Source organism: Poeciliopsis prolifica, unplaced genomic scaffold (genome assembly GCF_027474105.1).
Source record: "Poeciliopsis prolifica strain line A6 unplaced genomic scaffold, Auburn_PproV2 SCAFFOLD075, whole genome shotgun sequence".
Lineage (NCBI taxonomy): Eukaryota > Metazoa > Chordata > Actinopteri > Cyprinodontiformes > Poeciliidae > Poeciliopsis > Poeciliopsis prolifica.
In genome coordinates, this window is record NW_026562450.1 from 888,365 (window position 1) to 912,095 (window position 23,731).

Genomic DNA, 23,731 nt, shown 5'->3' on the forward strand with positions numbered 1-23,731 from the left:
GAAGAATGGCCTACCCCACCCCCTTTTCCACAGTCCAGACAAGCATGCCAAGCGCTCATGCATTACTAACCTATGCATTGTGTGACTTAGAGTAACTTCAGGTGTTCATGCATATCCACATCACCAAACTCTTTGGTGCTAAAGTTTCATTTAGTCAATGATTTAGTTTTTTTTTTAAGCTTAATGATCTATGCAACTCAACGACCTCATGACTATAGGTTAAAAAAACCTAACATTAAAAAAAAATGTTCTCACTTGTTTACACTCAAAGATAAACCGCCAGCCAGCGTTGACAATATTGCACCCCGTTCATGTCAAATTTGGGTCATCCTTTCTTCTTTCCCCTTGGAAGATGGATTGGGGAAGGCTGATATTAACAATACCCCTCTTTCACCACCGCCAGGGGAGGCGGGGGTTTATGGAGGGGCAAGAGAGAGAGAGAGGCTGTCTGTCTAGTAGACTGCGTGCCTGATGCCATGCATGTGCAAGTGTGTTTGCATGCACTAACATTCATGTCATGTCTGCGTCCTTGGGATTTAGCACGCCCAACTGATCAATCCATTACAGGAAAAAGGGCCAGTGTTTGAAAGAGTGTGTCCCAAGGAAGAAGGGAAAAAATGGAGGTTTGTGACCCAGTAGGACGTAGTAGGCAGTTAGCGACCCAGTTTGTGTCGGCTAAATGAAACCGCAAGGAGGGTTGTGACTTATCTATCAGGGTCGTATTGGCCTGCAGAAGTCCAGATTAGAACCGTTGTCCACAACTGGAGGAGAGAATAAGCAATAAATAAGTGAGGTGATCAGTTCTTAAGAGTGAAATTGTTGTCCATCTAGTCTTTTTTTTAAAAATCAAACTCAAACATATTTAGTTTTTTGATTTATTAATTGAAAAATAGATCCTACAGGTTGGACGAGCATTCAGCCTGAAGTGAAATCAGTTAGAGTGAGAGGATTTGGCAACTTTTTCAGCTGCATCTTCGAGCTCTTAGCTTTATTTCTCAAATTGTTGTAAAGTTTGACACAATTAAACAAAACAAAACAAAAAATAAACAAGTAAAATCTTCCCCTTTAATTAGTCTAAACAGTATGGAACAGTAAAGCACTACATGCACACAGTGCATCATTTCTTGAATCGTCTCCGAAACCTACCATGTACTTTCCCAAACTGTCTGGGTTACTCTAGGAACTTTTAACAGATATTTGTGCAAAAAGTACAGAGGCCTTTCCTGAAACTTACAGAGAACTTTTTAGGAACTGAGTGATTACTTTTCATCAAGCTTCCAATTAATCCATGAAATGTACAGGATCCTTTAGAGGGCATTCCAAGAGCGTCTTACTTACTTTCATGAACTTTCTGATTGCTTCCATGGCGCTAACAAGGTACATTTGGAAACTCATGTGGTTCATTACTCTACCACAACTTATTGGGTAATTTCTTGGTTTTTAAAGGGTAGTTTCAAGAATTTTTATAGGGTACTTTTAGTGAACTTACACTGTTGTCTCCCCAAACCTGGAGTGTTGTGTCTTTAAATCAGCCAAAGACTTTCCGTAAAGTAAGTGTGTACTATCCTGGAACCTACTGGAAGCTTTCCCAAAACTAATCAGTTATTTTCTCTCACTGCTTTACGGAGTGATGAACGAACACTAACACAGTCAGGCTCTGCCAAATCAGAAGGTTAGAACAGCGGAGAGCTTCTCTTGCATTTGGTGTCACAATCAGGTCTTGACGCTCACTTCCGATTGTTCCCTGAAATCGGATTACTTTTATTTTTTGCTTGCTCCTTCATACTACTAATCAAACCCGACCGCAATCAGACTTGGGTGTGAATGGTCCTGAAAGCGACCCGCATGCACAGAAGAACAACGTCGACGTCACACCACAGTGTAAGAAAATCTGATTAATATGTGAAGTGGTGGGATTGTGACGTGATGCACTTCGGTGACAGAAACTTCTTTCGTAGGCTCAAAATCATACTTTCCAGATATTTACATTCTGATTTACCCCATCTGACATATTCGTTTGCAGAATCATGACACGCGTCTCTTACCAATGTCAAAAAACCAGATATGGCTGGTTTGAAAACAATTGGATACAAGTACGGTTCAGAACGGCACATGAAAGTGGCAAAGAGGCCAAGTAAGGACCAGACATTAACCTAATAGAACTACAAAGTCAAGGAATCACAGTCATAAAAGACCAGCTCAGATAAAAGACTCATTTTATTGACCTCTTAACTTTAAATGCCAAACAAAATATTTTGTTCAGTTCCAAGTCTTAGACTCTAATAATAAATAATGAGGTTCGATTTTAAGACTTTCTGTTTGCTTCAAAGCAAAGCCATTAGGCGCACAAGTCTCAAAATAGTGTGGCTTTAAATTAGCAATTGACTCGTGATGCTTGTCATTTTAGAGGCAGAGACACAAAACATCAGAGGAGAAACTCCTTTATCTTTCTAAATACACTCCTCTTATCAAAACAAAAAACATTAATGCCCAGATTTTCTTTTTATCTTCTGATCAGGATGGCTTTAATCGCTTCCGTATGAAAACGGAAAATCTGAGCACTGCTCAATGGACAAACAGCTTTATGTCACATGAAATTTTAATGCAGTGCTTCATCATTTCTAATTTCGGGAAAACTGAAGCACTTTTCTGCTAGTCCCATATTGAACTGAATCAGACTGAATGAAACATACATATACTGTTGTTCTACTGAGTTTCCGGAGGATTATCTCCATTAAAGAGAAGTTTTTCTTGCCACTGTCGCAACATGCATGCAATTATATTTCACTGTCCTTCAGGAGGAGTGAATGCTGAAAGTCAGTAGCTGCGTTTCCATTAAAACTGTGCAAAACTAACGCAACGCAAAAAAAACAACTATTTTGCAATTGCTGCGAAATGCAATGAAAGTCACACATGAATAAGTCTGTTGATTCTTTAATAAACACATCGCGCCATCATCTTCCCGTCACTTAATGATTTCTTCTTCGTTTTTTTCCGCCAGTACTAGCATCTATTGGTCACAAGACCTGTGTGATGTGGAAAAAAGTTTTTCCATTGCAGTTTTGTGAAAAATGTTGATTTCAATCATTTAAACAACTTTATCATCTCAAAAAAATCTTCGTCAAAATCATACTTTTTTTTTCACTGTGTTTTTGTTGAGCGAATTTATTTTCGGAATTCCGATTTGCGCAATTTTATCGTTAGTGGAAGCGCAGCAGGCGGCTCAATGCCATCTGCCGGGTTTCCTTATATCAGAAAACTTTATTTGTCTAAATAACAAACTGAGTTTATTTAGATAAATCGGGATCAGTTGGAAATTCACCATCTCCTCTGAAATAAGAGTCTGAGCACCAGCATCGCTCGCTGTTTGCTTCAGCCTGTTGCATCTCGCAGTCTGTTGCATGCATTGCCACGGAAATAAGACTTAATCTTTCTTCCCTTTCATCCGTCTGAACATCGGAATAATTCATTACAACAAATTATGAAATCAAAGCGGCGTGGTGTGATAAAAGCATCCGAGGCATCGACCTAAATGATCAAGACTTTAGCTGTCAAATTAAACAGATTCACCACAAGCCGCCAGAGCTTCGCCATTCAATTTTAGTGCAACTTATCAAGCACAAGTAGAGCAAAAACTACACCAACAGAGTGAAATAACTCTACTGACATGTATTGTTGGATAAAAGTCACCTGAAGAAAAATTTGCAAAACATGCAAAGTGCAGAGGAGAAGAAACGAATATGAATATTTAATCTTTTCTTCATGATTCATCGCAGCGCCACGACGCAGGAACCCTGTCCGGCTGCAAAGACAGCGAGACGTAAGGAATGAAAAGTGGACTATTAATCCAAAGGGTAAACTTAAACATCTGGTGATTAATGGTCGTGGAGACTTGATAAATGCAATTAAGATGCGGCCGTTGTATATATCTTGGAAAATGGAGAGCGCTGCTGGCGAAGGAGAAGCTTTTAGCAGCGACACAGATTTGAGAACGGTGAGGGAAGAAGGGGCTCGAAACATCTTGTTTTCGTAAATCTGAGTCGGAGAGTTCATCTGTCATCGCTGTCGTGTACCAGCTTTGAAGTCCAGGCGGTAAAGCAAGAACACTCTGTGATAAATGTAGATTAATGAAAACCACGTTGGGCACCATGTTCAGTAGGTTAAAATACTCGGATCAACAAGCGAGTCAACGTGCTCCTATAATGACCCAAATATGCCTTTATGAAAAGGTTCTGTTTTTCTTCAGTCCCAGCGAGAGGGGCTCAGATGTAGTTGTGGCGGTGGTGAATGGATTAGGCCTGAGACGCCTTTTAAAGGAGATCTGAGTCGGGATTAATTGCAGGATGTCTGAATTCTCTAAATTCTTCCCGTCTGGTCTTGCCAAAAACTTGAAATGGACCAGCTAAAGCCTGGTTGAGAGTTAATAACACCGATCGTTCAGTCTGTGGCTGAATTATATTCTGAGTCAGGTCTTCCGGTGCCAGTCCGGTCACAGGTAATAATATCGCCTATATTTACGATGAACTAGAGCTGCCTTTTCCAGAAGATAGCTTGTTTTTTGAGCAGAAGAGAAAAACAAAAAAAGTGCTTACTTTTTTAAATTAAAAAATAATAGCAATACCGAAGAGCCTCCTCGCTCTCATACACGGTGGGGTATTATTTCTCATCTTCATATAAACAATTAATGAACACCAGAGGCTAGGAAAAAAATATACTGGATATAGAGAAATCAGAATAGTCTAAATAGATTTACAAAAAACTAAAAAAGTTGATCAGTGCATTCAAGGGGTGGAGAATAAGTCAGCAATAATATATATCACGATACAGATCTACTGACACATGTGATCTATATCAGTAGAAAACATGTCTGATAGAATATTCAATATTGAAAATATTCACTGAAACCCGATCCAGAACAGCACAGCATTCTGGGAGATGTAGGCAGAGGAAAGGCGTTAGCTGCTCAACCTGTCGCGATCAGCTTAAGGTTCGCAGAATCGCTCACTCTCTCTTTGGTTACCTAGCAACACGCTCACTCTCTCTTTGGTTACCTAGCAACACGCTCACTCTCTCTTTGGTTACCTAGCAACACGCTCACTCTCTCTTTGGTTACCTAGCTACAAGCTGCTGAGTGACTTGCGCAGCAGCAGTTTCAGGTTTCTCTACTGTGCTTTCTAACAACTGAAAAATAAAACAGTGAAGGTCCCGCCGCCATCTTGGCTGTATGTCAAATATTTTAAACTAATCAATAATTATTGGTCATTGACTGATGTCCTATGCTCATATCATGATGGGTTGTTCAAGTCGTGTCGTGTACTTCTGTGTGCGAAATACAATCGTTATCAATCAGAAAGAAACTTCCTTTACGAAAGTTTTTTTTTTTTAAATCCTTCAGCCACTCATTTAATCAAACTGATCATAAATCATAAAGTCGTGCAGAGGATGAAAGAGACACCTAATACTGTTTGTCCTTTAAGAACACGCCCCGCTATGCTAATGCTTCGCGAGACGTGCGGCCGCAGACCAGGAGTATCACTGTGGCGCTCAGCGGCGACAGGTAAAATAAATCTTGCATAAATCTTCCTGGCCACGAGGATCTCAATCCGCCCAACACCAGCGGTAAACGTCCGGCTTCATAAATATGGAGGGCAGAAGAAGAGTGTCGAGGAGCGGGCGAGAGCGTGAATATTTGATGGCGCCGAGGCCAGCGGGAGAGCGAGGATGGCCAGGGAAACCACAGCTGCTTCGCCTCCGTGTTATATAACAGACGTCCAAACAGACGGACACGCAAAGCGGGGAAACGTATAGGAACTCACACAATACTGACACACACACACACACGCACACACACAGCGACGGAGAAGCGATGAATGGTCACACGCACGCATGTTCTGCGCCACCACTGATGCCGTCCACCCACCAGTGTTTTCATCCATCTTATTTTCATCGTACACAAGACGCCAGTCTGTCTCAGACAATACCGGGTGTAATACACACATAAACACACACAGAGAGGGAAAAAGACAATTTTTTTAAAAAAGGCAAAGGCGGTGGATAGAAAAGAGGAGGCAGACAGAGATGTAAGACGGGGTAGCTGTAACTTTGCATGGAACAAAGCAAACAGACGCGAATGACACCTGAAATCTTAACCTGAAATGATCAGAAAACGGTCAAACGATGACCACACATCTTCTCATGTGTGGTCTGATGAGAAACATCTGAGCTCCCAGGATGCCTCATTTCTCATCCGCTCTCTGTTTTCCTACAGTCTGTAAGAACGTGAGTGCAGAAACCTGAAAGGCTGCAGAGCTATCATTCCTAAAACACAACATGTGGTTCAAAGGAGGCATCAATAATTCACTGCGTCTGCTTTTAAGGAATTTCCAAACAACTTATCGTCATGTGGAGGTGAAACAAACTGTAAGATTTGGGGCAAGTGGAAGAGTCGTGTCGCTCCGTTGTTCTCAGGGTGAAATTACTCAACGGATTTGCAGCCGCGCCGTTTTATATGTACAAAAATAAATATGTTATAGATATGACGCTAAGAGAGAAGAAAGGTAAGTGACATAGAAATCCAATTGTATCCTGTTCTAGTTTAAGCCAGGAGTTCCCAAACGTTTCCAAACCATGGCTCCCGGATTAGCTTAGTTAGTGCTGACAATGCAACAAACTACGGGAAAAATCATCAACTTTTGTTGTCTCTTCAATAGTTATATTAGTTGAGCATAAATGTTGCCTCATATTTTGTGATATTAGCTGTCTACCCCACACTAGCTCGAGGCCTAGCAGGCAAAATAACATTTTAATAAGTTTTTCTGTCCCATATTTTGCAACACCGATTGAAAAAGAGATTAGATTTTATGACTAAAAACAATGTTTTTTATAAAAGTTTTTCCACCGCTCACTTTGAAAAACTCTGGACCTGAAATTGTAGGAAACCCCAGCAAATGTTCTGTTTAAAAGACTATTTATTCTTCTGCCACTCACTTTCAGGTGTGAGATGTTTTGAGGAGTTCAAACCTTTCAAGTTCAGCCTGTGTCAAACTCTAGACTTCAATACAGCAGAGAATCTGTGGAGAAATTCTTCAAAGTTGATGCTCAGAGAGGGGCGGAAACAATTAATCGGATTAATCGATTACTGAAATAATCATCAACTAATTTGGTAATCGATTAATCACTAACTGGGGCACACAGATGCAAAAAAAAAAAAAAAAAAACAGGTAGTGATTAGGCCAAAACTGGGCAAAAAATATCGATTTTTAGGATTTTAGATGAAGACCCTTCTTTGTCTGTCAATATATTCGACCCAGAGTAGTTTTCGCTCCCTCAGGTTCAAATTCTGTAAAATTCTCCCATTAACCACCTTCTACTATCCAGTTATTAATTGATAAAAATAGTAAACAAATCAGCCTTTCTTTACCTCCACATGCGTTCTTTGCTACAAATTTTCAACTGCACGCTAAAGGAATGGTATCTTATTGCATTTTAGGTAATAAAATGTTTATTTTCTTACTTCATAAAGAAATTGAATCATTTGTTTAAATATTTTATCGAAGAAGCGCTAGTGGTTAGATAAAAAAATCTGAAGAAAGAGGCAATTCTTTTATCAGATTCATCGTCAGAATAATAGATTATTCTGACATCAGGGTTGCAACTATTGATTAACAAAATAATCGTGAGATGAAGTCCTAGTTCCAATGCAGCCTGATTGAGCTTTAGCTGAGTTGGAAAGAGTGGGTGAATAAGTCTGTCTCCCCATCAAGCAGAGCAAAGTTGGCACAGCAGTTCCCCAAAAGGATTACAGCTGGAATTTTCCTTCCGCTTCTCCTTTATTCACCACTCGGTGTTGGCCTGTCACATAAAACCCAGATTGGCAAGATGTGCCAGAAGATTAATTGGCTCCCGCTCCTTCAAAACTTTTAAAAGTGCTTTCCCTTTGCACACATCCTGTTCAGAGAGCTTCACTCAAGTGGGAAACAGTTGATTAGAGACAATAAAGAGGAGCGTGAGCACGCAGAAGAGCAGCGTCACTCCTGATCGAGTTGCACCAACTGTTGCTCGAACACGCAAGGTGAGACAGGATGACTTTTTAATTCCGCGTTTCTGCATTCAAATAAGCATTCACTCTGCAACGTTGATGCAACATTGACGGACTCATCAAAATTTTACAAGTGCAGCAGAGACGAGGCGGCGGAGTCCTGGAAAAGCGTAAACCATCAACGAACAGGGGCCTGCAAAACACTCAGCAAAACTGGAGCAACTTGCTTTACTTCCAGTAAACTTATGTTTCAGTAGCTCAGCAACTTACAAGGCCTTCATTAGTCATCGCTTCTCATTTTTACCTGTCTTCCCTTTAAGACCAGAGGAAACCACGCCAGACCTGGCCAGATTGACTCTTCAATCAGTGACAACAACACTCTTCGGTGGGGAAGTTTTTACCGCAGAAAGAAAAGTCAGAGCTGGCTATCTTCAGTAACAGTGATATTTTTAAAAATGAAGTCAGAGGAAGAAGCTGTTTAAAAACACAACACACTTCTTCTCAAGGCACGTTTAGGGTTCATTGAGCCGAGAGAGGCAAGAGAAAGCAAAACACAAAGACTCACAAGAACCACAAATTCAGCCACTAAACTTGTGCTTTTCTTGAAGTTATCGAGGCGATCAAACTTCTGGTCTCTTGCTTTAGGACAAACTACGTCCACAAGACATACAGCGCTGTGAAAAAGGGGTTTTTGCTTTTATGTCACCAATTCGTCAAACAGATTTTAATATTGGATAGAGAAAACTGGAGTAAAAACAGAAAACTGAACTCTATTATGTAGAAAAGCTTCAAATTTGCTCAGTTTGAGGATTTGTGAGTATAAACAGCGTTTTTAAGGTTATGTTACAGAATTTAAGACCAGACTTTGGATAGGCCACTCCAGAACTTAACTTCATTCGTGTTGCATAACCAAAGTTTTAACCAATAGTTCTGTACTGGCGGCTGGACTTTCCCCGGCAGGATGTTCTGGTAGAGAGCAGAAGTCGCGATTACGTCGATTACGGCAAGTCGTCCAGGTTTTGAGGGAACAAAGGAGCCTCGCATCCGTACATTACCACCACTATGTCTGTTTCTGAGATCACAGAGCCAGAACCAACCACGGAGAAGACGCATTCAGCTTCCAACATCCACAAATTTGGGACAAACTTCCAGAAAAAGGAAAAACTGCCAAAACGGTGGGTTTCTTCAAAGGAGAGCCGAAAGACATAAAAACTTTTCATTTCCCTTTGGGATCAATCAAGTAATGCTGAATTTGAATACCCTCAAGTTGAATTTGATTCGTAGTTCCAGGAACACTGATCAATATATTTGATGATTTCATCGATGGCACCTGACCGGATGTAATGTTTATTGCTTGTTTCACAACTTGTATTTTGTTTTTGTGACCTGAAGAACTTTGAACTTTTCATTTATTTAACCGAAAGTCAATGTTAGGCGACTTTATGATAAATTGTGTATAATCTCGATTCTGGTTGGTTGTGGTCACGTACGTCTTGTTTGAGTCTGACATAAAGTTTCTATTGTCGTCATGTAAAATAAGTTAAGTTTGCGGTCGGAGGCGTTCGCTCTTTTTCAGACTCCGAGCAGAAGACGTACACTGTGCTTTTGTGGCGTTTCTTTTTTTGGGTTGGCCAGAATTAGCCATCAGTGACGCACTACAGTCGTACTTATTATATCCCCACACCTTGCTGCGAATTTCAGCACATACCATGTTTCATAAAGGTGGCTTACTATGGCGAAGACGCGTGTGATGAATCGAAGGAGTCGCTCTCTCATTTATAGCCTCCCCAAAGTGTTAAGGGTTGTCACATTGCCTGTTTCTTCTCTTTTTTTTTTTTTTAAACCTGCCTTATGTCCATTTAGTGAACAACCAGCGGTAATTACAATAATGGCAGGCATATAGGCCATGAGTCACATCAGCAGTGATAAAAAAAAAAAAAAAGATCAAGTGAGAGAACAAACTGGTTAAAATGGGACTAGAGGAAAGAAAGAAAGAAAAAAAAACACAAAAGCTACCTGGCACCAAAAATGATAGCCTGGGTCCTTTAAGAGGGTGAATATGCACGCGCGCGCACACACACACACACACACACACACACACACACGCACACAGGTTGAACGCTCACAGAAATCAGAGGTGAATAACAAAATCTCAATGTCCCACCTATTAAAAACACCAATCATTTCTGACGCTGGAAACTTGTCTCACAGCGAGACGCAGCCCATCAGTTCCATCAAGTGTTTAGTTAACACAGAGCAGGATGATTTAAAAACAAGCCTGTGAGGTGATTTTCATTGCACACACACACACACACACACACACACACACACCCTACGGTGGAATAAAACCACATGGTAACGGGTGAAAACAACACGCGCACGTCCACAGGCTTCGCATCTGCATGCAAACACACATGCGCAGGCATGTTCAAGGTGGCCGTCACACACCCATATCAGCGCAGTGCATGTAAACACTCTGCCATCCGCTCGTGCTTTGAAGCCTCTCCCACGCACTCAAAACACAACACACACACACACACACCCAAAACACACATTCCTTCTCCATCCGTCTACACGCCCATCCTCTCCTCCTCTTCCTCCTTTCTTCCCCCCCCCCCCCCCGACATCCGTTCGTCCGTTCTTACCTTGCAGCAGGCTCTGGAGGTTGAGCTGCGCCTGCTGGTGCAGCTCCTCGACACACTCCGGCCTGCTCCACGAGCCGAACACGTTCACGCTCTGTTGCCATGGAGACCTGAAATGGGCCGCGCTGCCGCCGCCGCCTCCGCCACCGCCACTGCTGTGGTTACCGTCGCCGTGGCTGCTGACGCTGTTGCCGCCGCCGCGCCTTCCGCTCTCTGCCTCGAGACCGCTGGCGGCTGGAGGAGGTAGAGAGCGCGAGGGAGGAGAGGAGGGCGCGAGAAGGAGGGATGGAGGGAGGAACGGTGAGAGGAGGTGAAGGATGGAGGGAGAGACGAGGAAGGGAAAGACAGAGACGGAGAGGAGAGTGGGAACATCGTAGGGAAAAGTGGGAAGGAAAACGAGCAAAGAAAAAAGAGAAAAGAGTTGATGAGGAGCGGAAGGGTGGGGTGCAGGAAAAAAGGAGGAGAAGAGAGAGAGGAAAAAAACATATAAATAAAAACGCATGATTTGCATATCTAATACCTAGAGTCGTGGATTACATAACATTATCTGTTGTCAGGGAAAATAAGGAACCTAGGAAAGACTGAAAGAAAGAAGGAAGGAAGGAAAGGAGTCATAATTTAAAAAACACTTGATTAAGGTGAAGAGGAGGAGAGAAAAGTACAGAACGGATTTGGAGGGGAATCAGAGAGGATCGCTTAATTAGCCAGAGGAAAGGAGTTAGAGGAAGATAGGGAAGGGCGGAGGGAGGGGATGAGGAGAAGGATAGAGCGGGATGAGAGGAAGAAAAAAAAACAGGCAAACAAGAAGAACTGGGAGAGAAAGAAGATCAAGAGTGGGAGGAGAAGAAGAAATCCGATACTAGCTTGGAGGAGGACTGTGATGGTGGAGTTTATTGGAACAAGAGCGGAAAACAAAACAGAAAGAAAACCCAAAAGACGATGGGAACGTCTGGTTCTGATCCCTTTCTAGAGAATGAACTGATCAGAGACGTTCAGTCACTGACGGTCTCACTGCCTGACATGTCACCAGCTCTGTTTCCAAATTGAAATTGCTAAAACAAATTTGCTAATTGGTGAAAAAGAAAAAAGGGAGCTTTTCGCTAAAAAAGTTGAGATTTTTCACACAAGTCACGTCATCAATAGCTGGATGTTACTACTGGCAGAAATGACGAAGAGGACAGGAAGTAGTAGGAGGAGGATGTTTGGTGGTGTTTGTCTGGCTACACCAGAACGTCACACAGTTAATAAAACATTCAGTCATTCAAACGTGTTGATTTTTGATCACAGAAAGCACGCTCGCTCATGTTTTCCATGATTTCTAAACATCACAATTGCAATTTTTTCTTGTTACTGACATCAGCAAAATATTAGACAAAGACATTTGTAATGTAACACAGCTAAAGTGAGCAGCAAGGCAACTTTAACAGAACTAAATATTTAACAAACTAACTTAAAGTCACATAAATCGGATAATTCTCAGATTGAAACTCCAAACCGTGATATTTATTTGATCAGTGAAAGCCAGGTGCTGTGCAAAATAACACTCTTTGGTGTGAATGCCGTTACTGAGTGAAGATCACTCGTGGGATAGTATAATGAAATGTGATTAAATTAAAATAAAGCCACAGAGAGTGAAAAAAGTTGCAAGAAACTGTTTGAAAGCAAACTCAGACCACAAGATGGTGAGAGAGAGTGAAGCTTTAAGAAGACACCAGGAAGGCTAAACACTCTGACAGAAGCAGTCTTCTTCTAACATCTGATTATCTCAAGGGTTAGGGTTCTTTGTCTTACGTACAATATAATGCATGTCTGCAGTTCAACACATTATTGATGCAGACGAAATGAGTTTTAACTCACCACTTGACCTCAGTTCACTCTGATTCAATCTGAATCGACAGAATAAAACTATTTTCCATGAAGCCCTTCAACAATTGTTCCATTACCTGACCAGCCGTTCAGTGATCAAACCTTAAGAATAAAAATCACAGTTCCTGGCTCATGAAGAACAAATACAAAGTTAATCGCACATGGAAAAATAGAGCTGGCGATATTCAAAGGGTACAATCATAAGACACATTGCTCAATCAATAAAAACTCAAAACTTGACGCTAAAGTATTCCAGAAATATTGACAGACCACACTGCAGGCAATCAAAGCCGAGCAGATAAAACCGGCCAGCATTAAGGTAAGCTAATTTTATTTGTATAGCACATTTTCAGCAACAAGGCAATTCAAAGTGCTTCACATAAATTAAAAGGAAACACAAACAAAGTAACAAATTTAGATCGAGCAAAGTTGATCTAAAGTTTATAAACTACATATTCCTGATCTGGGTTGTTAGGCAAGTGTAACTCCTCCCACATACCAAATAATAAGGCGTTTTATTCCGTAACAGCAGCTGACCTATGTGAACAGAACAAGTTAATCTCTCTTAACATGGCTGCTTCTTGTCATGTTCACGGTTTGTTCTGAGTCTCGGTTCAGATCAAAGTTTGTCTGAATCCAGAATAGCTTCCTGCCGCCTTGTATTCAGAACCTTACGCAATACAAACTGTGACAACCAACAGCCCAATGGGAACAACAAGAGGTATGACTCTCACTGACAATGGCTGCAGCTAACGCTGAACCTGTTTGATGAGAAATGGTGATAGCGTTGTTTAGCCTAGCAAAGATTTTTGTCTGTTTTCATGAAAATTCTGTTAACCCAAACTCTCAAATTTAATATTTCTTTTAGATAATGAAGTAAAACGTGGAACAGTATTTTTTCTCTAGCTACTCACTATGTCTTACTTACACGTTAGCTTGGGGCAAATCAATACATTCTATGAAGCTTGTGTTATGAAATGTTATTGTGGTAATTATGGATACCAGATAGAAATGTGATATTCACTGCAATGCTTGTGTGCCTAAAAAATTTTTTAAAAATTGCATAATTCTTTGCTATATTTTACAGTCAACTTTTCTAACTCCTGGAAACAGCAAGCTGTACTGCAGTAGACATGAGCATAAACTGCAAGAGGAGACTTTGTTCACAGTGCTACTTATGTTTCTCCTACTCTTTTTATCATTGTTTCATTTTCATTGTCTCTTTACTTATTGAAATGTAAAACTGTGGTGGTGAAAATAAAGTCGCGAGATTTATTGTAGGGAAGAGATGATTCAATCCTTGAGAATCTAAAACTCAGACATGATTTTGAAGGCCTAGTTAGCCAAAAGAAATGCAACAAGTTCGCTAATTCTTTCGCTAAAAACCAGAACAAGTTTTTGAACAGGATCTGAGTCACTGCATCTTTGAAAACACTTGCTGTGTTTTACCAAGTCCAATTAATTTTAAGCAGATTTGACAGCATCCAAAGTGCTTTTGTTTTAAGGCACTAGAGAGAAACTAATGAATCAAAGAGAATGGAAAAAGCTTCAATAGCAAGAGACAAACATTTTGTGTTTTACTTACTTAACGTTTTTCTACTGTAAAAACTTTAATTAATTTAACTCATTTAGTTTTGTCTTAATTAAAAATAAAAGGTAAAACCAATTCTAGTGGGAGAGATTTGTGCCATTTTTGAACTGCAGCCACACAAAATCAGTCTCGCGGGCACCAATGACCCCAAAAATGCCTTAAACACTCCTGTCCTACAGGGTGTGAAAAATCTATAACAACCTACAAAGACAAATGAAACGAAGAAGTCGGAATGAAAAACGTTTTAACATTTATCCACCCAAAACAGTTGGTTTGTTATTGATACGAGACAAAAAAAAACCCAACAAATCTCTTCAGTTAGATCCCTTTTTAAGCACAAAATCACTTTCGACGCAGACATGTACTTCTACTCGGCGTTCTTGAGAAAAAGCAGGCAGGAAGCTTGAAAAGGAAAACATTCGGTAGCTGTCTCGTCTGCTCTAAAAGCAGACATCTTCTCTCACAAAACCAGTCACAGTGTGTGGAATCACAATTTCACCCTCTCAGCTTCCGGCTTCATTTTCCTAATCGGCTTTCATACAATCAGCTTCCGCCAGACGGAGCTGCTGCAGCTGCTGCTGCTGCAGCAAACGCGCAGCGTCAGTTTGCACTGAGCATTTTCACGTTAACGCTGCGCTCTCTTCTGCGTCGATTCCTCCTGAGATCGATCTGCGTTCGCAGATTGTTTTGCCTGTCTTGTCAGAAGGCAAGTGTCCCATTTGGGAATCTGTCTTTACCGTAATGCACTGTATATGTATACACGCTGTAAGACAAAAATCTGAAAATTACCGACATTTTCTGTGCAAACATCTTTGTCAACGGGCTTTTACAGTAATCTATTCAACAACAAAAAAACTGACATATTTTTCAATAGACATCTTGCTGCTTTCACACAAAAAAAGCAAAACGTTACATCCTTTTACAGTAAATTTCACAAACATCGACATAAAAGCAGAAAATACAGGAAGAATGCGTTACAGAAACTTTTGTTTCATTCCTTTTTTATTGGTTTGGATAAAATAGGCCCTTTAAAGAATAAGTGAAATAGAAATGACTGTTTATACTAATTTTTTATCATGTAAATTTCATGTATTGTGTAAACTGTGACTGGCATGGTTCAGTAAAGCTGCGAGTTCGGTTTCAGAGGAATTTCATTTTGGAATAAAAACCGTTTCTATTGCGCTACCATGAACTCCCGATCTGCTGCCTGGGATTTTATTGCTCTTTATGTAAACTAAATCCACTGACGCTAAAAGGGTTACCAGACTGGAAACTCCTCAGTTGCCCCGCGCATGCAAGTAATTAGTGAGTGTGTGGGGAATGAAAGGAAACAAGTGATGCCCTCAGGGTGCCTACAATCCATAAGTTGAGTCGCTGCAAGCTGTAAAGATGAAAATGTGACGAGCTTAAGATGTGCTTTAGTGGTACAGACTTTCATAACCAACTCATTAACTCATTTCACTTTGGTCTGAATTTCAATATTGTACCGCAGCCGTTGTTGTTTTTTTTCAGCATTAAACTTTAATACAAGATGAAATCTGGACAATCTAAGAGGAAATGTGTAGAGTGAACAAAACTTTGAACTATGTGTCCAAAAATACTCAATAAAATCTGCTGGGTATCAATTTCAGAAGTTAAAAAATATATATATTTTATGCTATCTCAGTATCCACATTGATTTATGTAATGTATTATATTGATCCCTTCTTATCTCCTAAGCTCTTGTGAGAAGAAAGCCACATCCTTTCAGTGTGGAATGTGGATATTTTGTGACATGCTCTGTTCACAAACGAAGCCGTTCTGCTTAGCAACTACTTTCCACCTTCACCAATATTTAATCAAGCGATGAGTGTTTGAGCCTGTGGGATTTTAAAAAGTTACATGTGCGACTCGGCGGCGAGTGTGTTTGTGCGCGCTCGCAAGATGGATGAGATAACGTGCTGGAGTCCAACGAGCCTCGGGAGCTTCTAAAAATGTGACTCGGGTTACTGTAAATACTGGACCGGAAGGGAGAAAACGTGTTAACTACCTGATCTCCTCTGCTGCATCCTCACCGTTCTCTCAGCAAATTAATGACATCGTCTGTCCGCCGAGGTTTTTTGACAGCCTTACAGGACACAAGCGTCGTTCGAAACCACACCTCTGCTGAGATTGCTGAACTTATTTTGTAAATCCTTCACCATAGAGACACGAAACGACAACGATTCTTTGCGCAAATTCTGAACTCCGTCTGGAAACGTAGGCGTGGCAGCGATACAAATTCTTTCCTATTTAAAAACGTACAAGATGAGAAGGAAAATCTCCAAAAGGTGAAGCTTGACATCACAATCGTCATCCAGGCTTTTCCGATCCACTCAGTGGTTTATATACAGGCGACGTGTATTTTTTTACTATCCACAAAATGTTAAGATTGTGTTGTCCTCTCAAATTCACCCAAAACCAACAGATCCCTGCACTTTTCCGGGGTGATACATGATGGAGCGTGTTGCAATACTCCCACCTGTAGATGGCAGTATGTCTTACAACTATGTTGCTGTCTCAGCCGTACTCAATGTCAAGCGAGAGCTTGTGATCAGCATGGAGTGACATTTACCATCGGAGGCGCAAATATCGCAAAACTTATTCCCAAATTAGCTCCACAGATCTGAAATTTTGATTGCGGAAAAAAACGGAGAAATCGACAAAATGCTTAATTGGTTTGAAAAAGTTGTTCATATCGAATACAGACGAATTGATGAATTTATATTTTGACAGTTTGTCAATGGGTGAGAGAACATTCATGACCTTCATGTGGCCTAAATTGAAGATGAGTCCGACTGCCCTGCTCTAAAAGAACGTGCGACGCAAACCGTAATATTAGTGGGTCGACTTCAACCCCCCTGCTCTCCATGTTGGAGCCATTCAGAATTAGAGGCGTAAAGAATGCGCCACTACAGAGCATCACCTCATTTGCTCTCCAAAGCAGAACTGATTCAAAACTATGAAAACAACCTTGCCACACAACGACACATGTGCACACGTCCGTCATATAAAAATGTAAGACACTGATGTGCCTTTGGAGATTAGCGCTGGATGGATTCATAAGCTGCTTTTGGGGGGTGTTCCTCACAGGAAATCCCAGGAAATGGGGCAATGTTAGCTAAGCTATCCCTTACAAAACAAACAGGGTTCATTAGTTTGAGAAATAAATATCACATGTTCTGTTTTGTTGTTGAAGTAAAGGCAAATGAGCGGGGGAAAAAAACCTGATTATTTTTATGGCAGGTAGCCAAGTCAGCAAATTTTAGCAACTTTAGCCATTTTAGCAGTGATGCTCCTGCATCAAGATAGCTTTACTAAAATCAAATTCAGACCATATCCCAAATAGAAAAAGGAAAAAAAAAAACAAAACAAATTTAGCTAGCTACATTAGCAAGAAACATTTAGGCTACTGAATTAACAAGCAATGTAAAAATGTTCTGAAAATCCTTTTGTCTGTAAAATTATGTAATTTTTTTGAAAGAACAACTAAATGTGCTGCCATTATTGAAATAAAAAAATATATAAACCTTTATCTCTCAACATTTAGGTTTAACATTAAAAAAGGAACAATATACCAATTTATCGATAGTGAAAGTTGACTTAAGGTCTTGGCTGGATGTAACCGGTTTTTCCCTCCACGGTTATATAAGAGCAGTGTCATCAAAAAGTGAAAGTCACATAGAGGAATTTGATAAAGGACAGGAAAAGGCCTCTGGGCATCACTGGGCAGATACAAAAAAAATATACTCAGTGCTTTTCAGAAAAGAGAAGAAAACGTACTGATAGCACAATGCTGTGCAATATGGTTAAAAAAAATAAAAAGAAGAAACCTTGGAGCTCAGAGAGTCATAAATCCAACATGGCATGTCTTTTTTTTTATGCACGTAGTCAAAATGACAAGTCAAACATTTGAATCAATTAATTTTGTACCGATCTCAAGTTTCGAGGTTAAAAGTAAGAAAATGTATAGCTTTCATCTAAAATTGCTCAATGCAGATTTTAAAATATAAAACAGGGCAACAATAAGAACTATTGAAGTGTTTTTTAGCCATTTTCGTTTTAAAAACAGCTTCCTCAACTCTACCATGTAATCTGGACTCTGAACGTCTATTCACCACAGCTGAAAACAGTGAGGACATGTAGTCATGGGCCGACTCCATTTTAACATTATGATAACTTTGACTAAAAATATCTAACGCTCAAGAAATAACTTTAGAATTATTTGAGTTTTTTGACTTGGTCAAAATGTGCTGGACTTGGTCAGCAATAATCTGTCAGTCTTTCAATAGTCCAGTCATTCCTTAGGTTCAAGATTCCTTTTAGTTTCTTCAAGTATTTGATATGTATTTTCATTCTACTGTTATCTGGAGCTATTAGTTGCATTTGCTTAAAACTAGTTCCTGATATTCTGATTCTTTTTGTTAGCTCTTGGTTCACAATCTGCCTGTGTGACACCAATAACCAATGTAACATCAACAGCCTTTCGTTTCTCCATTTTGATCCCCAGTTTTCACTACTAGACGCCATGTGGTTTCCCACATTCGTAAAACATTGACCAATGAGTCAATGTTTTACGTAAACGCTAACATTGACAACTTAGCGAGTTCATACTCAGGGTTTTCCTGAATGGATTATAAGCCTGGCAGGCCACCAGGCTTTACTTGTGCCCCACCAGGCCGAGAATTGCTTATTTATTTATTGAAGTTTTGCAATTTTTTTAATACTTTATAGTTGGTGTTCAGATATCAATCTACCAATCGTCCAATAACACATAATTATCATGTGATATTTTCACATTTACTGTCAACTTTAAACATTTTTTGACTGAAAAATATAGCTTAGCAAGTTTTTGGGGGACACCTTGCATACTGGAGTTATGACTGTTATTTACCTGGTCATTAGACATGCTTGCTAACGGTAGTTTTAAAACAGCATTACCTTGGTAACAGTGTCCTGTAGCTTTCATGTCTCCATGAACAAAAGTATTCCAAGACAGCTGGATTTTTTTCAATTCTTATAAGTGTAAAACAGCCATCATTCAGCGAGATAGCTTGCAATTTTCTTTAACAGGAGAGGGAGGGGCTCTACTTTGAGCCTCATAAATGAGTCCTATGAGGAAAATGCATTACTTTGAAATGGCAACCTTCATATATCTTTAAGTCCATGGCCATGTGTCATCATAGCTATATTTGCATAAAGAGAGACAAGCATAAACCACATTAAAATGAGGCAGTGCACTTCCTTGTCCCGTCTTTCCAGTGACTAAACAGAAAAATGTAGACCCGAATTGCTCCAAATGTCCTGATTGCTGATTTATCGCTGGACCACACACACCGACGCACACAAGCATTTGCAAGACTCTTAATGCTTGTTTGCGGGCATGTGTTTATGTGTGTGTATGTGTGTTTGTATTTCAAACCACAAAGTTGTTTATTTTTCCCCGCTGGAAGCTTATGCTAATTTACTTCTGTTACCGCTGGGGTGTCGGCGTGGAGGACGGAGATTTAGACAAGCTGTTAACACCGCACACTCACAGTCACAGACAGAGATTAATGGGCAAACACAAGCTATCCGTCATCTGCGTCTCATCGTCCTCTCACAGATTCTTTTACAGATGCGTGATAAAAACTGGAAAAAAAAAGAGAGAGATTTGTGTATCATTCACACATTCATCAGAGAATATGCGGTGGTTGTTAGCCCAAAATCCTGACCGGTGTGTGTGTGTGTGTTTTTGTGAACGACAAGCTGTTTAGTCTCTTTTAGCGTTAGCCCCGTACTCGGCAGGCTTGTTTATGTTTGTCTTAAATAATGTCGTCTCTGCTGACCAAAAAAAGCCGGCTCAAACGATCTTTATGACGGTGTACGCATGTTCGTGTGTGTGTGTGTGTGTGTGTGTTGTGTTTACTCCCAGCTAATAACAGCTGTGCAGTAAACCTGATTTACAGACTACAGTGACACTCGAAGCAAGCGTCCGCAGTACTCCTGGGTGTTGTTATCTCGAGAAACCAGGTTTGAAAAGCCGCCTCATTATGATCAAGTCACACCAAAGGTCAACGTAGATAATAAGGCAACGCTATCAGCTTAATAGCTGCTACGCTACCTGATGAGCCAAAATGTATTACGCTGAGGGCTAAATAATTGAGCCGTTGAGTATGAAGAAATGTCAACTTCTAAATGGTTGGCATTAAGGGAATTGTAATTTACCCAAACACTTAAAATCAAAACTGAACTCGTATTAAAAACCTGGATTTCATCAGCCTCACCCCAGGCTTCAGTAATTAGCCAAATTACCGCAGCTATGTCTGGAAACAGCAAACTTGTTACAGCTTCAGAGAAACTAAGATAGCACGCCGTGGCCTTTGGACGCCTCCGAGCGTGAGTCACACCGGTTGATCTGTAAAGCGCCATCGAGTGAGCCTGCCGGCTAAAAAAGCAATTAAGGGGCTGTGAATCCAAGGGCTGCAAACAGGAGATGGTTCCTGTCATTACGGAACAAGATGAGACAAAATGCTGAGTATGTGACAAACAAGATCTGTGATAGACAAATATTTAAGATATAATCACCGCAGTAGATTTTTAACCATCGGGGTATCAGTTCTCTATATGCTAATGGTAAAAAAAAATGCTATCTTATATTGTTAAATGGTCAGCATTGTGAGTTTTCCAGGAACATAGTGTCATTTCATAGAATTATCAATATAACTTTGTTACTTCAGTTGTTCTAAAAATGCTATATATGTCATATATGACTCAAAGAAATTGGGCCTCTGTCTCTTTAAAACCTCCTGATCTTTTTTGAAACTCCACATATAGTCATCTATATAGAAATGATAGAGGAAGTAATCTCCTCCATTACCCCTTTAACAACATGTTTTCCAGAGAAGTAGCCCATATATGAAACTGTGCCGTTCTACCAGGTGTTTACTAATTGCTGCCGGCTAGTCTGAAGGAGCTGAGTGGAGGCAGACGTTTGGAAGCTTCTCGGAAGAGATGCACCTTGAAGGCGGAGCTAGGTCCACCTAGCCGTTTTGAACAGCTGACTGGTTGCCACGGGAGATCAAAGGATTTCTCAAACATCCATGAAAGAATCAAGGCAGCATTCCAGGTGTTTATGATGAGGGAATGACATTATAACATGATGTAAAGCTAAAAAGAGGGGATGACACTGCCCCTTTAGAGTCAGAGAGGAGGATACTGACCCCCCCCCCCCAAAAAAAAATGTGATAATATAGTACAAAGACATGAACAAAGAGCAGCAACATTTAGTCTCACGGGAACTCAAAGACTACTAAGTGAGGTCCTATATTCGCACCTTGGAGCTCATCACTGTTAGGGCTCATTTTGTTCCATTGTAATTCCTTCAGAGAAGACTTCAGAATATGTCCAGTGCTGTGCAGGCTGTGGTTTACTTTACACAGCTCAGTGCTGCCCTCAACAGGCAGCTTTGTGTAAAATAAAAACAAAAAAAGCAAGAGGAAGAACACTGCATGAGCTACTCAAATATTCAGTTTTTAAGAAAATGCTAAATCTGTTTATTGAAGGAGACTTTAGAAGTAATTTGTTTTTTTATATATCTATTCCAATTTGTATGTTCCTATAGCAACCAAATTTCTCTAAGTATTTAACACAACCTATCATATCAAAGGGATCCTGCACACAGTTTTTCCTCAAAACTCAGAAATAAGCACCACGTTTCATTGCTCATGAAATCCAAACGAAATGCAAAACTGACACATGTCGTGAAACCCCAAGAACAGAAAGCTCTGCACTCGTTAAGCATGCATCCCTTCCCTCGCCGTACACAGACTCAGCGCTATGCGCGGCATTTAGTTCTCGGGTTAAATTTGTAGTGACATGCGCCTCATTCCACCCCGCTTGCCTCCGCTCACTCGTCTCTTCCTCCACTTCCCGTCTCTTTAAACCGCTTTCTCCCATCCCTTGCCATCACTCGCCTCACTTCCTCACGACTCTTCCTTCTGTTTCGCCACGTCTGCCATTCACTTCCGCGGGAACGCGTCCCGTTCGTCGGGAGACGAGGTGCGAATTCAGGTCGAGCTACGGAAGACGGCGCGTGTGTGTTTTGTCTGCTGGAGATGCAAAGTTTCTCTGGCGTGGCAAGAAGAGTTTGTTTGTGTACTTGCTGGATGCGTTCAACCATGTTTCCCGGCAGGGACAAAGGTCCAATTTTATGCTCATTTACTGACATTTCCGTCACACTGACTGAGACTGTTAGCCGGACATGCAGAGGAGCTTAATTCACCACCAAGTCCTACTAAAAAAAGGGGGGGGAATAACTCGTATTTTTAGAATTAGTCATTATTTCAAATGCTGTGCCCGTGTTATCATGGATACAGCAGGGAATCGCACGCAGACACACACCTGCACTTGTGACTAAGTGTTTCTGCCGATTCCCTGAGTGACGTGTCAGACTAACCTGAGTGTGACTGAGTGTCTCCAAGTTTTATTTTGAGTTCAAAAGCTGAACAAGAGAGATTTTGCTTGCTTGACTGCTGCAACCAGCAACCTGAAAACAGATTCACAGTGTAAAAAATATCAGTTCTGGTCCCCCACAGTTGTATTTCAGCCTTTTTTTTTCCTTGTATGGGTGTGTTTTCTCTTTGTTTTTGTTTTTTATTTAATATCCAAGTTGCATTTTCATTGGGTTTTGATAGCTGCAGTTTGGTGATTTGTAGCTTTGCTGCCGTCCTTCGCCGGGTCTCTCCGTGAGACACACCTGGCTAAATGGAGGTCACAAACAAATCAACATCCACTGTTAATTGTCATATCACTTGGACTAGATTACCAAAAAGATAAATACTTCTTGTTTTTCTTTTGAATCTGCAATAACAAGCCTTGGGTAACGCGGGAAGTCAAAACTGTCCTCAACAAGAAGAAGGTTGCCTTCAGGAGAGGAGACAGGGAGGCCATGAAGGCAGCACAGCAGGAGGTGAAGCAGTGTGTGAGGGAAGCAAAAGACAGCTACAGGAGAAAGGTGGAGCAGAAGCTGAGAGAGAACAACATGAGGGAGGTCTGGGAAGGTGTGAGGACCATCACTGGCCTCAACACAAAGACCAGAGTCGTTGAGGGAACAATGGAGAGGGCAAACGAACTGAACAACTTCTTCAACAGGTTCAACCAGCCTGTGCCCCCCCAACCCCCTCTCTCACTGCAGCCACCTCTGCTCCTTACCACACACCTCCCCACAGACAACAAAACACTGACAACCCCCCCACACACCTCAGCACAACCTCCACCCCACATCACCACAGACCAGGTCAGAGAACAGCTGAGGAAGCTCAAGCCCAGGAAAGCAGCAGGGCCGGACCAGGTGTGTCCAAGGCTGCTGAAGACCTGCGCTGCTGAACTGGGAGAGCCACTACAGCGGATCTTCAACCTCAGCCTGCAGCTAAGGGAAGTGCCCACCCTCTGGAAGACATCCTGCATCGTCCCAGTGCCCAAGAAGAACAGGCCCAGCGAGCTGAATGACTTTCGGCCCGTGGCACTCACTTCACACCTGATGAAGACATTGGAGCGGCTCTTCCTCGGCCTCCTCAGACCTCAGGTGGAACATGC

General features: G+C 41.1%; 1 protein-coding gene across 4 annotated transcripts in view; it reads right to left on the reverse strand.

Moving 5' to 3' along the window:
* nhsl2 (NHS-like 2) overlaps window positions 1-23,731 on the reverse strand; it is a 113,672-nt gene that overhangs the window by 20,028 nt on the left and 69,913 nt on the right. For 3 of the 4 annotated variants that reach the window (XM_055021278.1, XM_055021279.1, XM_055021280.1), the window contains exon 2: window positions 10,684-10,914. In XM_055021278.1, the coding sequence (XP_054877253.1) occupies window positions 10,684-10,914 (231 nt within the window). Of the gene's footprint in view, window positions 1-10,683; window positions 10,915-16,166; window positions 16,308-23,731 lie in introns of those variants that run through there. The other variant, XM_055021282.1, reaches the window with a different exon arrangement.